Consider the following 16704-nt stretch of genomic DNA (forward strand, 5'->3'; position numbering starts at 1 on the left):
CCAGAGTCTTTCATCAGAGCTCAGGATGCATAATCAATGTTGCTTTTTGAGAACTAACAGTTGGGAACCTTGTTCTTTTACAGCTATGAAAGTTGCAATGGGAATGCAGAAGCAAATCACAGCCAAGAGAGGACAGATAGATGCATTACAGAGCAAGATTAAATTCTTGGAAGAGGCAATGACAAATGCAGCTAAGGTCACAAGAGCTCCAAGTAAAAGTATTTAACTATATTTAGAGAAATTGTTCATTGCAGAGATATAGGGCCAAAAGCATAATTAGCCCAAGGAGTACCAAAGGGAGTATTACTTGATGTCACGGGCACCCTCCTTTGGCTTTCTGCTAGCGTATGACAGACCAAGGAGCGTCTCCACGACATAAATTAGACTCCCACAGACACAGAGTCAGGTTCTCGTTCATATTTGTTTTCTGTGAAAGAACAGTACCCGTATCGATGAGAATCAGGCTCTTAATCTCAGACCTTTTCAAACGTCTTAACTAACGCACTCTGTATCCTTCTGAATTTGGCCCACAGTGCTTCCCCTCTTTGTTTTCGAGACAAAGTTGAGACGACGAGCTGATTTCTCATCTGATATAGCCCTGTTGGAAACAGTTTACATCATCTGAATCTGTATTTGATACATTAGCAGATTCTATGTTTTCGGTGTAAATTCTCCAGGTATCTTTACTGTAGATTCTGCTCTCAATCCTGGCAAATCTGAAATTGTTTTCCAAGCAGCATTGTCTCAACATAATCGTCTTTCTTAAAAGTTTTCCAGCTACATAACCTTACAGTATACTGTTTCCTAGCTGGAAAATCCATCCAGAGATCATTAGGGTTCATTCTACCCAATGGCAAGTCAGTTGTTTTATTTGGCAGCTAATACATTTGATCTGTGCAGTACAGCAACTTGATTTCATGGTCTCTGTAAGCGTTAATGTTTGTGTGGGGTTACAGTCAGCTGTTTGCAAGGGAAGACTGTTTGCAGACTCTTCTATCTATCTTAACTCATACTTTTGACTGCAGTTCTGGTTGTGAGCTCTGTATGTTGAGGTCTGTCTAGCGTACTCTATGACAGAGAATCTTTATATCTGTTCACTGTAATTTGTTCTTCTCTGCTTCTCTTCCTTCTCTGGCTTATGTGACTTGCATGACTTTGGACAGATGTTCGGTGGCCATGAACACCTTTATGTATACAATGGGCCATTTAATATCTTTACAGTAGTACTTAGATTGTGGTAAAGTCTTGAGGCCTTAAACTGGAAGAGCTCATTAAAGTATGATGTGGAACTTTGACCAAGTCGTGGACTCCTGAACTTAAAATCCCAGATTGAAAAGGGGTCTAAAATCTGAGAGGTTACTTCTTCAGAGCTAGTCCCATTGTACTGTTCTTTATAAGACCTCATCTTGTTGAAAACAAGAATATTTGCAAAATGCAATAGCCACGCTTCTGGAATGGTTTATGCAAAACTTTCAAAAATCAAAAAGATCACAGGAAAAAAATACATATAATGTAGGTAGCTCTAAATTCTTGTCTCACACTTTGTCCGTCGTCTCCTTAAACTCAGGAAAAGCATTATCTCAAAGAAGAAAATAGTAAACTAAGCCAAGAACTGAGCAATATTGCAACAGAAAATACCAAGATGGCTGGGGAACTGGAGATCCTGAGGTCACAAGACAAACGGCTGAAAGAAAAAATATCCAAGATGGAGACAGCCCTTGATAAGGTAGCTTTCAGTTCAGTAAGATGACTGGGTGCTTTCCTTTGTGGTCTCTTAGGAAGAGACGATGCCTGACCTCTTATCCAGGTTGCGTTTAATATGTCCTATTCACATGTATTGCAAGCTAAATACCTAAAGAGAAAACTGTGGTTAAGATAGTCATCTGAATGTTATGATTAAATGCTTCTATTTTCATTAAGAGAATCCTTGATTTATTCCTTACTAGCTCAGGGAAATGGAAATTGTGGGGAATTTAAAGCAGACGGACCCTCCAGGCAGTAGCACTGGCTCTTGTATGGCTCCCCTTCCTGGGTGTTGCGGCCAGAAAGGGCACTATGCAGTTATGACCAGGGCTCTCCAGGAGCCGAACGTGGGCACACGCCGCCTCATCATGTGTCTGTGGCCAGCCCTTTCTGGGGCCTCAGTCAGCTGGCTGTGGGTCCCTCAGGGCAAGAGAAATTTTTAGGTGCCTCATGTTGTCACGTTTGCCTTTTTTAATTGAACTTCCTGTTGCTGACATATCTGCCTCTTAAGTCTAGGCCTTGGAATTAGGTCTGACTAGCACATAAATTACAGGTGAGCTGTTGGACTCTTCCCACTGCAAGAGTTCTTTTCAGACACTTAGAATTTTAGTTTTCAGGATATAAACTTCCGTGGACGGTGTCTGTCATGAACTGGAAAGACAGTTGTCAGACAAAAGAGTTCCACTCTTTCTGAAAATAATATTAGAGAAAAATAAATTGCTTCATCCCTTTAAAAAAAAAAAAAAAAAAAGAATAGCTCTGATATCTCCCAGGTGTGGCATTTTCTATTTTAAATGCTTGACATTGGAAACTTAACTTTCTTTTAACGTAAATCTTTGTGAACAGTACTGCCTAACTGACAGAGAGGCTGAGGTGCGTTGGAGGCCAGTGCTGACTGAAAACCAGCACATATGGTACACTGAATACCAGTTCATAGAAGTTATGGCATAAAGATTGCACTGTGACTTCTGACAGGATGTTAGTATCTACTGTTGCAGATCATCCATCGTATAAACATCAGAAAGTATTACAGGTCGTCTTGCTCATAAAAAAAAAAAAAAAAAACAGTTAAATTTTCAAAAAGCTGCTGCTTGTAACCTTACATGTACAGTGCCTCAGTGAGCCTGCACTTGCATCAGTGGCAGTCATAAAGAAGCACAGAAAGAGAGTCATGTTTTATTTTAACACTGAAGAATGACTTCTTTTAGACTGATGAAAGCAGTCTGATTCCTAAAGAACTCTTTTTTTTTTTTCGTGCTTCACTGCTTTGGCTTAGGGTTTTCCTCTTTTCTTCTTGATAACTTTCCTGATGAGCATTCAGTGAAAAATACTTACGTTATTAGATGTTGCCCATCTTTTCAGAGTAAACTGTTTTAAAGAAGAAATAGTATTTAACAGTGGCAATCCAGACACGTCAACAAAGTTATCAAACATCTACTTTAAAGCCTTGAGTAGGGTTTTGCTTTATTAAAACACTTGAATTATCTAATCCCAAAGGTGTTCAGTAGGTCTAGGACTGTTACTGACAGGATTAGTGCCCTTCTATGATGTTACAGTGTGCATATTATTGCTCCTAGGATCATGTAACAAGTCTGTTGCCCATGTAACCCCGTTAAGGAAGGCATCTGGTCATCTTCTGTTTCTATAAAGCACTTTCCATACTGCTAGCAGTAGGCAAATGAAATATCTGTATGTGTGCGTTCTTTTTCCTGTGTCAGAAGGACAACACGAAAGAATGTAATTCACAGAAAACTAGTAAAATTAATTTAAGGCTGGTACCCTCTCTTGCAGGCATCCATGCAGTTTTCAGAATGTCAGTGCATAATCCAGTGCCAGGAACAAGAAGCTATGCGCTTCAGACTGCAGCATGCTTTAAATGTAAAAGTAAGTACTTTATTTGTAAGTGTGGACATAAAGTAGGTGCATTTACTTTGTGTCCTGGCTTCAGTACTAACCCCATTTTTTGCCAGGTGGTCTCAAAAGTCTGTATTCTGAAACCTTTTCTTATGTGGAATAGCTCCTTTCTGCACAAGTAATGTTCATAGTTTCGGTTACTCTGAAGTGCTATACACTGGAAAGGCATCAAAACAATTAAAAAGTTCTAGGAATATTGGGCCATATGCTCCAGCTGCTAAGCTCTTGGTTTCAATGATCCTTCAGCGTTTTCTTGCGGCTTCAGGCAAATTAAAACTAGAAATGTTTATAACATTATTAGGAAAAATGAATTAGAGGGTCAAGGTCTATAGGGATAGGTGATGTCTTATTAGACCAACCGTAAGTATTAGAAAGGGCTAACAAGTTTTTGGGCACACGCGTGCCTATCCAGGTCTGGAGTAGAAGCAGCAGCCTTCAAGCTACATACAGGCTGGGAACAATGGCTTTTGGTCTTATTTCATTTTGCAAGTTAGTTAGGCAACATGAAAAAAAAAAATCATAAATTTTGAAGAAGCAGAGAGAGATGTTAGCAAGGGGAAAGCAGATATAGTGAGTAGGCACTTGGGAGGGAAAGACATGTGATTAGCATCTGGAGCTGTAAGAGACAGAATATCTCTGTGAGTCTAGAATTCATACTGCCCGGTAGAATTGGTATACTCTCCTATCTTTACTAATCAGTTTAATCCAGGATATTATTTCACCTTGCTTTGTTTATAGCCACAGCTGATTAAAGCTACAATAAAACTACTACTACAAATGAATGGTATACTGAGAACAGTAATTCTGTCATAAGAAATTATCATTAACATTACAGTGACCCCAATTTTTAGTTCTGAGTGCAAAATAAAATATTATATTCAAAATGTAAATTTACATAAATGATGCAAAAAATAGTTCATATGAATCATGGCGAAGGTGGAGAATCTCATATTCTAATGAAAGAAACTCTCACATCAATGGGAAAAGAACACACAAGAAATGTCTGACAGTTTAGTTTTGTAATGGCCCTGAGACTTCCTCCGTTTGAATGGTTCCAGAGCATATAATGAATGTCTAAAAACCACCCTTGTTGCATCCAATTCAGTCCCTAAAGCACTTGGAAGGGTTATGTCTGAGGACATACAATAAATATTATAGGTTGTTTTGAGAATTGAATGCTAGATATTATAAAAAGACGCAACCAAAAGAGAGGCCTTACTCCAGAGGCCTCTCCATACCCGCTTTTTCTGCTTGGCCTATGACTAATGTTCTTCCACAGGAGCTGCAGGGCCCAGGCTACTCATCAGCTTCTGCTTCGGGCAAGCAGCGGCACGTACTCCCGCTTCCCCGCCAGCACTCTGCGAGTGTGCCTCCTTCTGTGAACTTGGCCAGCTGTGTTCCTCATGTGAGTACCTCCCTCGAGCTGGGAAACTGCAATGAAGCAGGGATGTTCCAAAGATTAAAAATATATGGAATTTCTAAATGGGAGAGCAGGTGGTAGCAGGAATACAAAAAAGGATTCCTACCAATAAAGATTAAATCCTTTCCGGTATTTCTCTTACATTACAGACTCACCAGTTTTTCTTTTTTTCCCTTTGCGAAATGTATCTAAAAAACAACCAGGCAATAGAAAATTACATAGATCATAATAGCAGCTTTTCTTAACTTTTATATATTTTTTTCTGTCACTAATAACATTATGAGCTTTCAAAATTGAAATAACTGATTTATAAGCATTTTGTTTCTCTCTTTTTTTTTTTGCTAGTAGTTTACTTGTAAATCACTTATTTTTGGCAGTGAAAACAGACATGTACATAGTATCTGATCTATTTCATCATATTCATACAGGTGGTTCACCTGTAACAGCTTTTCTTATTTAAATATTTGAGTTCTTCTCCAAGTTCACTTTCATGGATTAAGACCAATTTTGTCCTAATATTAGACATGTCACTTTCCTTCCTTCCTTTTGTTTTTGGTTATCTCCACTTAGATTTAAATTAGATGCTAGTGCTGTTCTGATTTTTCATCACAGAAAGTATCATCTCAAATCTCTCTTGCCAGAAAAAAATCTGTTTTTTTCTGTATAGATTTTGTATAACTCTCCAAACTGGACTTGATGTAGCTCCCACAGAAGTTAGACCACTCCCCATGTATAATAACAGAGAAAGCATGTGTAGAATGAGAGGCAGATGCACTCCAAGAACACCCCACGTTCTTACCTTCCTAAGCTGAAAGTGTTTCATGTCGTCTTTTCCTCCTATATACATGCATATATGCAGCTTTCCTTCCCATAGAAGGAAGGGTGTGAAGGGGAGGATGGTGGGTACCCAGAGCTCGCCCTAGGGTGGAATTAGGATGTGACCAAGACAGGTAACCACCTGGAAAGCGTTCCCAAGTTCCACAGTATAGACAGTATAAGCGATACTATGCATATACCTTATTTATAACTGTAAAGATGCCATGGGGTGAATGCTATCCTCAGAGAACTCCAGCACCAGATGTTCCCTAGAGGGACCCTCCATCTTCCCTTTACTTACATACGTGGTCCAGTCCCATTGCTCCTGCCCCCACAGAACCCAAGTATAGTTAATGATGCTAGGGTGTCAGCAGATTTTACCTCAGCAGGTTTAAACTCTGCTGAAACTAGTGTGTTCCCATTGGAAGTTCCCATTTTGATGAATTGACCTTTTTCCCAAAAAAACATGTTAGCAAAAAGTTTCTAGCCAGTTCAGTCCACAGATGAAACTTAAGTCAATGGGAGTGGTGCTTTGAACTTAGAAAGTGCTGCGTACTCTGAAAAATCCAGTTCCTACCTCCTGCAATTCTTTCTCAGAAAGAATGTGTTCTTTTGAACTAGGTCTTTGCCTCAAGTAAAATGAGAGTAATAACTGCCCTTCATCTCAGCAGAGGGCTGTCACAATGGAGTGGTTAATATTTGCAGAAAACTCAGATGTTGCGGTAATGAGTGCCCTGAGAAATTAATATTTCTCTCTTCGGAGCTGTATTTGCATAATGTGCAGTACTACCTGCAATAACGTGTTAAAAAGAAGGAGAAAACATAGTTGTCCTTTAAGTGAAGTTTATCTATTTTGGGTCCTGAAAAAGGCAATGGTTATATGAAAAAAACAGCATATCATCTCATACTTAAAGCCTTATTGTAATGCTTTTGACCTTGCAACTATGGTAGTAAACTTTTCCCAAAGTTTACTTAAAATACAGATGTTACCATTGTTCTCCCTTAATCATAAATTTCTTTACAAAATTCTGCCAGATAGCAGATAAAGAGTCTAATCATGTTCAGAGAGTAGTTTGACAGTTTTCAAGTTATCATGATCTCACCTCCACCAATTTCCAACTAAAATTAACAGGAAAAAAAAAACAGTTTCCAAATTTTAAGTCAAGGAAAGAGGGGAAAAATATGTGCATAACTTTGAATGAATATATGTAGGAATGAAAAAACAGAATGCCGTTAGAAAAATACTTTATAATAGAGAATGATTTTATTTCAGATGACATCCAAACCAGGCATTTTGAAGGAGGAACCACTGCGAGATTTAAAGAGGATTCTTCAAGAATTAAGCTCAGACAGTGAGATCCCCTCTGTGGTTCTTAGCAAGAATGACAGTGATGGTGGGAGAACGTCACCTTTGGCAACCATGAGGAACATAGTGTAAGAGTAGTATACCGTATTTCTGTTGTGTGCTATGCACTTGTATTGCCTTCTGAAACTAGGGTCTGGCCATTCACGCACTTTAGGATCAGCACTTTAGGTTGCTTTTTTGCAGGAAAACTGGGTTTAGGAATAAACTTGAGCTGTATAAGGGGTTCCTCAGCTCCTACTGCTTGCCTGGTTCGTGACTACACCGTTTACCTTTATTGTTTTGCTTTCAGGCATTTGTGCTTTTATTTTAATTTTCAACTCCTTTTTCTGTGTTATATAAATATCCCTTCTCTTATTTTGGAAGCCGGCAAGTTTATTTTTCTTAACCTACAAATGATAGTGACAATGGTATATGAAGTTGAAAAATCAACACAACACAAATGCTGATGTTTCCAATCCAGGACATAAAGACACTTTGTAAAGGAAAATATAATTCACGGGCTTTCAGTAGGATCTTTTTATTTCAAGCATGACTTTTCTCCCATAATATATACGGATAGAACTAGATCAGATCAGTCCCAGTATGCTATATAGTCTGGTTTTTTTTGTTTTTCACCAGCTATGTTTTTTTTCTTTTTTACATAGAGATGGTGCAAGTAGAGAATGTGCTGCTACCTTCAGTCTGCGTTCAGATCCTTGCAAAAGGTGAGAAATCACCTTTCTGAAAAGATCCCAGATGATACAGTTGGTCGAGTGGGTACAGCAAAATGACACAGACAGAATTTTGAGAAACAAAGGCAGACAGAGCCGTTTGGCAAAATGGATTAAAAATTATGAAGAAATTACTATTTATGTTCCTAAAAAATAGGAAAAACCAGAAATTCCTTGCAGATCAAAATTCTGAGATAGATTAGTCAAGTAGTGATGTATAAGACTCATTGACCAGGCTTGTGTTCCAAAGTTTCTGTTTCCATGTGCCACTGACTTGGTGTTAAATGTGTGAGAAGGATTATTAAAAGGCATTCTGTACCGTGGCGTTTTCTTCAAAGAAAAATGTGACAATGACGTCCACAGGCCATTACTGAAATCCCTATAAATTAATACATTTCCTTTTGAATAGAATTGTTAATAAGTGGATAGAGGGCTTTTGTCAAAAGAACCACAAATGGTCTGTGGAAAACTTCTAGCTAGCTGAGGTAGAGCTGAGATTTTGTTGATTGTCTCCTATGAAAACTGAGATTAAGATTGTTTGGGTTAGTTTTTTTGTTCCCAGTGCCTTAGTATCCAAAGCTACGGATACAGTAGCAGAGCTTCTGGTGGGAGTGGAGCATTTCTGCCAAAGAACAATATTAAATTCAACAGGATTTTGCTTCTCTGAAACATTTCCATATGCCTCCCAAGGCTGATAAAATGCATCTGGTTGGTTTTTGGAAATTAATCAAGTTTAATGATCCATCTCCATAATCTCATCAAATACCACTATATTCTGAGAATTTACAGTACCTGAGAACATATATGGACCAAATACGAAAAAGGCAAGAATTCATGTCATGGCAGTCATCTGATGGCATTAGGTGAAATATGGGCTAAATAGCACGTTCCTAATAATTGGACACCATTTTGTAGAAGCTAAATAGAAGCACTGTTGCATGAGTAACCAGAAAGGAGATTGTTAAGGCATCAGTCATGAAAAGCAGATGTTTATTGAATTTTTTTTAATAATCTATGACTGTACAATATTGACACTGAGTATAGTCCTTTATTTCTCAAAGATATCCATTGCTTCCGTGGTCTAAATTCACTGCAACTCTAATACATCTTTTTAGTGAGCTCAGATGACAATTCTACTATGCTTTGGATTCAGTATTAGGATAAGAACAGCAGTCATCAGATGCATACCATTGCACTCTGCTTAAGAAATAAACTACTCTTCTAAAAATGTAGAATGTAGCGATCCTATTGGCAAGGCTTTTGTTGTGATTGTGATAGCAATATGTCTTTCCACGCAGGGAAACGCCAGTTAGAGACTCTGCTACTGAAAGCAGCATGGAACAGGATACTTTCAGCTGGTGAGAAGTGCTTTCACTTAGCTGAATTACCTGCTTTTCAAAGTACTGATTTAAGATTCAGTTTCTAAGTCATTTTTAAATTTAATCAGTCCTCAGCTTGTTTGTATTAGCTTATTCATTATGCTAAAAGCTTCCTGGGAATTACAAAACAAAGCTGTGAGCGTCTTTCATCCCTCTAAGTAAGAGCTCTGGAACTTATTTGCATTGTTTACCTTTAGTATACATGTATGAGATCTGTGAATTACATATTAAAGCCTCACACTCACTGTGGTGACTAGCTAGCGTGAGCAGAATTTAGCACAATACTTCCAAAATGTGAGTTTTGCTGTCATTTTGCTTGCAGGGATCCTTTACCCTTACATACTGCAGATCTGCAGTCCCAGGATGTTTCCCTGCCTTTCACATCAACTGGTAAGTTTTCACTGGCTGCATTTAAGGATAAATGCGCCACGCAGATGTGGAACTGGAACATTACAGAATAGCAGAAAAACAAACGCAGTCCAAATACGGTCTATTTCGTTAGGTCACTTTTTGAAGGACCTCTTAGCAGGAATTATTTACAAAGTCTCCACTGCACTTGGTGCAAAATCTGTATTTTGTTGCAAACCTCCTCCATGGAGGCTGATACCAGCTCACCTAAAATGAATATCTTCCATGATAGTTATTTACAAATAGTGGTAGTCTTGTTTAATTAGTGTGAATAATATTTTCAAATTTTGGTGCCTAAAATCAGGCTCCTAAATTCTGTATTTAAATAAATAAATATGAAATAAAATAAATATGAAATGAGTTGCCAGCAGAAAAAAAACAGGCATTGCTTTCTCCTAGGCAGGTTTATAGGCCATTCCTCACATGACAATCAGTTTAGCAGAAACAAGCATGTTTTGCAAAAAGGCTATAATATTCTTCTCCCCTGGCTACTAATTAGGAATGGAAAGGATAAAAGAGTACATACAATGAAGGGGACCCAACTTGGCAAACATTGCATAGGTAGTGCTGACACTGGTAACGGGGTGTGTGTTCAGGTGTGCACTCACTGGGCTTTGCTTGGCGATCTCCTAGGAGGTGCATCCATCTTCTTAGCAGCTCCTCGTTACACATCCTCCCCCAAGAAGATCTCTCGGGAAGAGAGGTGCAAAGAAAGGTCTCCAGTGCACTCACTATTAACTACTCCAGCCGATGACCTGGATGCTGGCCCTAGCGCTTCACCAGAGCGCAGACCATCCCTGCGGAAGGGTGGCTCTCCAGAGGGTGCAGCCACAGGCACCCGAATAAGTAAGTCTGGTCCCATTTCCGGTCCAAAGAGCTTGGCTGGGTCTCTTCCCAGCCAGTGCAGTAGTGACTTACAAACAGGAGGTTAAATTCAGCCCCTCTGTAATTCTGTAGAAAGCCGTAGAGTCCCACCATCATTCAAGGATACATTCTTGTGCAAATATATGATTGTGGCACTCTAGTCCATACTGTAAAATTTTCTTGTACCTTTATAATACGTAGCTAATGTAATCCATTCATGTCGCTGAACATGGTGATTCCCAAATGTGCATGGCTGACACGAGTCTCACCTTCAGCTTTGGTTCTCAGAAGTGCAACTACAATATGCAGATTTGTTGAAATGTGATTTGTTGACGTTTCGTTTTAAAACACAGTTTTAGCGCTCCAGGCCCACTTATGTATCAGAAATTGATCTGTGTTTGCTTACATCAGACTGCCTTCGTTACAAGGCCAAAGGCTTTTATCTTTTGAAAGCTTAGCACTGTCACAGTCCTGTTTAGGAGAAGTAGGGTGTTTTTTTTCTGTGATGAATGAAGTGTGAGTAAAACATAGCAGCTGATTAACACGGTGTACAAAGAGAAGAGAAGATAAATGCTATACACCACTAAATTTAGGAACTGGTAAATTGCTTTATTCAGTTAAATATGATGTGCAGTTGCTTAACATTAATAATTGCAATAATTGGCAACACAGTGGCCTAATATCAGTATTTGTAATAGTTCCTTTAGTTCCTGTAACACACTTAGAAAAGTTCTGGGGTTTACTGAAAGTATTGATGTAAGGCTCCCTCTGCGTATTACTTGAGATAAAAATAGGCTTTCCTGCACCTTTTCTACACCTGCATTCTCACAGGTTTGAAAATTATGAGTATTTTCATGATAGTTTTTACCTGCCAGCGAGCCAGGCTGTCAGGACTGCTTTATTACATTAAGTTGCAAAAGCCCCCCAAATGAATGGGTACAATAGGAAAAATGGGTGGGAGACTAACTTTTCAAGCAATATTACCTACGAGGTAGCATTTAAAAGTATATATTTTTCTCTCCCTCTGTCTTTCTAAAAGTCTGAAAATTGCATTTCTTTCAGAGGGTGCATAAGCACTGCAGGTAGCAGCGTAAGATGAAGTGTGCATTTGTTAGCTAATTTGTATTTCTGATGGATGTTTAACAACTGAGAAATGCCTGCTCATAAGAAGAGTTCAAATGTCTGTGGCGTTTCCCCATCAAAGTCCTGACCTGACCATGTGGGTTCATGCAAGTTCCTGTACCTGGAGACCAACAGCACCTTCCCCTGCAGTGGGCTTCAATTCTGGATGGTATTTGTTTTAGGCAAGGGATCAGTGGCAAATGTAGTGCCAGCTTTTGTGGTGTGGATATCTCTTAAATTGTAATTGGAGTTAAATCCCAAATTGTTTCTATACAGACCACTGGAGATGTAGCAATCCCAACCATGACTTTCAGTCATTGCTCTATTCAAAGGGAAAGAGGAGGAGTTGTAGCACTCCTGCCCGCCCCCGGTCCCCGCCCACCCTGGTTCCCATTTCTCGCCCAGTTGTTTTATTTGAGGATCAACAACTGCAGCAGAAATTATATAGTGCATGTTCTAGTCAGAAGAGACTCGAGGCTGGAGCCAGCCACCCAGTGAAACAGATCATAATTCTTCACAAAGCACTTCATAAAGATGCCTGTGCTCCTTCTCACTGGGCTAACATCTGCACAGGACCTTCTGATTAAGCTGAATCTCAAGCAGGCAGCTACCAAGATGTGCACTGCTGTTGCGGCTTTATGTTTCCGATCCATTTGTGGATGTCAGAAAGGCAGTGTGCCTGCTGAATTCTGCACTGGTCTGGGTCTCGGAAGACCTAGCATTTCTGGTTTTATTCCTGGCTTTAGTTAGTAACATCTTTCTGTGCTCTAGTTTTCCCACCTGTAAAATGCAAATTATACTCCTGCTTTCATTAGTACACCCCTAGTGTACTAATGTACTAGTGTACACTAGTGACCCCCTTCAGATCTACTGGCAAAGGGCAGTTTATACGTTGTGGGCATACATATTATTTCGTTAATATAAAGCACTGTTCCTCCATTCCCCAAAACTCGTTCACAGGCAATCTAGAAATTTGGTTCCATTCTCATTTAAATAGAAAAACCATTAAGTATAATATAAAATGACGTTAATAACCTTGTCATTTGCTTTTTTATTGGAAGTTTTATTATTTGAAATGTTATTTTCTAGGAGCTTTGTTTTAGATGGAATCTTTAAATAATTAAATTATGCTTTTTGTTGTTTTTTGTTGTTGTTTTTTAACATCTGCCCTAACATTTGACTAATAATTTTCTCAATAGCTTCTCAGCCCACGGAGACTAGTGAGAGTACATCTAGGAAGCTACAGAACAAGATGGAAAGCCTGCAAAACCTGGTGGAAACATTACAGATGAAAAACCAAGGTGCCAGAATTTACCAAAAATATTCCTATTTTATTTAAAATACTCACATTCACCAGAAATTATCTGTGGTACCTGCCATAGCCCTAGCTGTGTTCTTGCATTCTATCAGTTTAGATGTGTCTGACTGACTTACTAGTACCCCCTTGTACTTTATCCCGCTCCTAGGAGAGTAATTAGATTAACTCCACAAGATACTGTCAGCCCCTTAACTCTAATAAGCTTCAAGATCGTTAACATTTCAAGCATGGCATCTGGTCAGGGGTGCCCTCGTGTGCTGTCATGTCCAATTAAATGAAAATTTTAAAGAGCTGATGACACTTTCATGGGAACTGAAAGATATTCTGACAGCGGTAGAGTTCAAAACACACAGTTTCCCAGCAGTGGCCATCAAGCATATCCCGTCCTCCTCAATGTTTTTTTAATCTGAGATGACCACAGTGACCATGGAGGACTTTTCGAGTTCTGTTCTTACTCCCTTGGAAATCGCTGGTGAAACCCTCATGAATTCCTGTGATGGCAGGATGCCAGGTGGGATGGAATTTTTTTTTTCTGTGCTTATTGCAAATTCCAATTGCTGCCCTTTAATTCATGCCCTCCATGATGAATTTGGAAAACTATCTATTATTTCCCCACATCATAGAATTCATACAGGGATATATAAATAATCTGATTTAGGTAAAACTAATCAAATTATTTTATATAAAGTGTAAGGTAACTGTTCTCTCTCTTCACCATCTGTTTACATCTTCAGGTAGCTTGTTTCCTGTATCATACATTCAAAATATAGATTGAAATCTGTAATAGATCAACAGTTAACTATATGAAAGGGATGGAATCAAAAAGCCTTTTACATGCACACTAAGTAAATCCTATTCCATGAACACTGGACCAAAGGTATTAATTTCAAACCATTACATAAGAGAGATTCTGAAATCAGTAGCACGTTGCCACTCACTCCAGCTTTGGATTGTGGCCCTTTGGCTCCAAAAAGCAGATTAGGTGGTATCCATTTGTAATTAGGTTTATCTTTTCTATTAAAATCCTGCATTTAAAGAAATGCAAACTGAAGTTGCATTTGTAAGGGCTTGATAAATGCAGAGTATGACATGTGGGAGGATCTTACACAGCTTCAGGTGTCCACACTTCAATCATTTTAAAGGGCCATGTGCAGATAATCCCTTCTTGCTGCTATTTTCAGCAATGTCGTCAATGATCAGAACTCAGGAGAAGAAGATAGAGAAAGTGAAAGAAAAGGAGAAAAAACTAGCAAAATGAAGATGTTCTATACATTAGTGATTACTTTCGCGTATGTACATTGTGTTTAAAATATACTTTTAAAGATTAATAATAAAGGTTCTCATAGTTTTGTATTCCGTTCCTTGAACTAGCACACTCTTTACAATCCTTATTTTTAAATTAGTGGGAAGTACAGAGGAGTAAACATACATCTAAATACAGACTCTTTCACTGGCACGCATTTGGAATAGCTACGTGCTGTGAGGGACAGTGGCCACAGGGAATTGCTGACTGCTCCAAGTTCCAGTAAAGCATATGCACCCCAGGTATTCCGGATCTTGCACACAATTTCAGGTACTCTTTTTTAGAAAGTTTGTTTTGAAATGTCTTGTTTTGGTATTTTTCTTGCACTTCTAAAAAAAATTCCTTTCCCCCCCCCCCCATACTTCATGTTATTAGTTTAATAAATTACGATTCACCTGGATGTCCCAGAATGACCGACTATTTCCAATACAAGCAGGAAATCTCCCCTTGGCACGCGTTAACGTTGAGATAGGTGAAGCGTTGAGCCACGTGCCTACAGCTGCAAGACTGCACAGATTTCGTCCTATACCATGATTCCTTCAAGCAGAATGGACTCATCAAATGGTATTTTTTGTGTTATTTTCTCTGCTTGTTGTGATTGTTTGGTTTTATTCATAGTACAAGTGGAGTCCACAGTCTGCCCCGGGATCAGCTTTTCAAGCACAGCACTCATATTTTGACTTCAAGTCAAAATGCTAAGGGTGTGCAGGTCCCTGGTTTGTTTGGGACTCTGTCCTTTTTCAATCTGTGGCCCTCTGTAGAACTGAAAAAGAGGAAAGTTAGGCAGAAAAAAATGCATTTGGCATCCACACTGACTTTTCTTGTAATACTCTAAATACCTAAGTATGACTTACATGCCAGGCTCCAGCAGCCATTTTAAAAAGAAGTTTGCTAAAGTAGCTGGGCATAATTACTTCCAGTTGCTCTCCAAAATCTTCTTCAGTTGAGTCACCAAAACGCATAGACTTCCCTTAATACGCATGCCTAAAAATAACGTTCTGGAAGGCCACTCCTAGTCTAAGATTTAGTAATAAACAGGAAAGAATGTTGAGCACATCTGGCATACACCGATTTATTTTTAAACCTCCTGTGACTTCTGACATTTGAGAATTTTTGCAGTAGTGGGCAAATGACTTACTGCACTTGAAAGAATTAACACAATATCTTATGCTATAAACAATTCAAAAGCAAGAAGATAAACGGAATCACTCAAAAATCAGATTGATGTTTAAAGCCTCATTAGAGTTTGATGATATCTCAGGGAACAAGATAGTCACAGACAAAAGAGAGGAGAAATTTTATACCATCCCTCAATTGAATATGTTTGCAGAATTTGCCATTTGATTTTTTTTTTCCCTCTGGGGACCCATTCATGAAGAGCAGGTACAGTACTGCCCCTTCAGAGTCCAGCAAGGCTGTCTGAGAAATCGGTAACTGAAGCTGCTGGCCTGGTAGCAGGGGGGCTTTTCTGTAGACGCCGTGACAGTACTAACATGATAAGAGGCAGGATGTCCCCCCCCAATAAATCCGTGCCTGAGCACAAACAAGTAGGCCATACAGCTGTACCTGGGTCAGCAGGAGGTGGCTATGGGCCAGATTCACTAGCATTAGCATTATTGTCTTTCTCTGCTTTATGGAAAGCAGTGGTTGCCTTGGGTCTGTGGCAGGATGGAAAGCCATGCTGGCCTTCAAGGAGTTAGTTACAGTCAATTCAGTAACCTTCTCCACACCAGATGATTTGTAAGCAGGGCTCTGCAAAAGCAGCTTCATTAGCACAAGCCATCCAGTCATGAACTTTGTTTTATTGGCTTTAAAGCTGCATGGAACTATATTCAGAGCAGACCAAACCTCTGGATTTGTTCGATTTTGGGTCTTGTTGTGGGAAAGGAGAGATTACAGAGGTGTTCTTAAACTGTCCTCTGTCATTAGCAACAGTATTTTCACTTAATTCAAGCAGTTTTCTCTGAGCAGATCTTTTTTTTCCACTGATTCTTCGGAAACAGTGTTGCAAGCTTTAGTCATAATCTTAGTAAAGGCACATCCCTTTTCCTAGGAATCAGTTGCACTGACATGATTGTTTTAGGTGGGTTTTGCATTACAGTTTAGGCCTGTTTTACATATTAGACAGATTTACCAAGGCTTTAGTAAGAAAGAGGTGAGGTGAATGAGAGTCTGTATTCAGCCTGCAGCCCAGCAGGCTCAAAAAGGTCAGTGAAAAGTGCCCTTCCAGCTGTGCTCAAGCAGCCAAGTTAAAGAGAGTTTCAAAAGGCTGCAGCCCTGCAAGAATGGAAGGGGACAGGTGGAGAGGTGGAAATAGCCAGGGAGAAAGGAGATCTGCCAC

At 39.3% G+C, this 16704-nt stretch overlaps 1 protein-coding gene across 3 annotated transcripts in view; it reads left to right on the forward strand.

The window, feature by feature from the left end:
* The window catches only part of CCDC158 (coiled-coil domain containing 158), a 34977-nt gene extending 20459 nt beyond the window's left edge, over positions 1-14518 (forward strand). The window contains exons 14-24 of one of the 3 annotated variants that reach the window (XM_068941209.1): positions 84-196; positions 1568-1726; positions 3535-3627; positions 4937-5062; positions 7167-7327; positions 7904-7963; positions 9268-9327; positions 9671-9738; positions 10390-10602; positions 12942-13043; positions 14242-14518. In XM_068941209.1, the coding sequence (XP_068797310.1) occupies positions 84-196; positions 1568-1726; positions 3535-3627; positions 4937-5062; positions 7167-7327; positions 7904-7963; positions 9268-9327; positions 9671-9738; positions 10390-10602; positions 12942-13043; positions 14242-14318 (1232 nt within the window). In that variant the 3' untranslated portion in view covers positions 14319-14518. Of the gene's footprint in view, positions 1-83; positions 197-1567; positions 1727-3534; positions 3628-4936; positions 5063-7166; positions 7328-7903; positions 7964-9267; positions 9328-9670; positions 9739-10389; positions 10603-12941; positions 13044-13481; positions 13572-14241 lie in introns of all 3 variants that reach the window. The other 2 variants (XM_068941210.1, XM_068941211.1) reach the window with 2 other exon arrangements.
* The last annotated feature ends 2186 nt before the right edge of the window (positions 14519-16704 follow it).

Source organism: Struthio camelus, chromosome 4, assembly GCF_040807025.1.
Source record: "Struthio camelus isolate bStrCam1 chromosome 4, bStrCam1.hap1, whole genome shotgun sequence".
Classification (NCBI taxonomy): domain Eukaryota; kingdom Metazoa; phylum Chordata; class Aves; order Struthioniformes; family Struthionidae; genus Struthio; species Struthio camelus.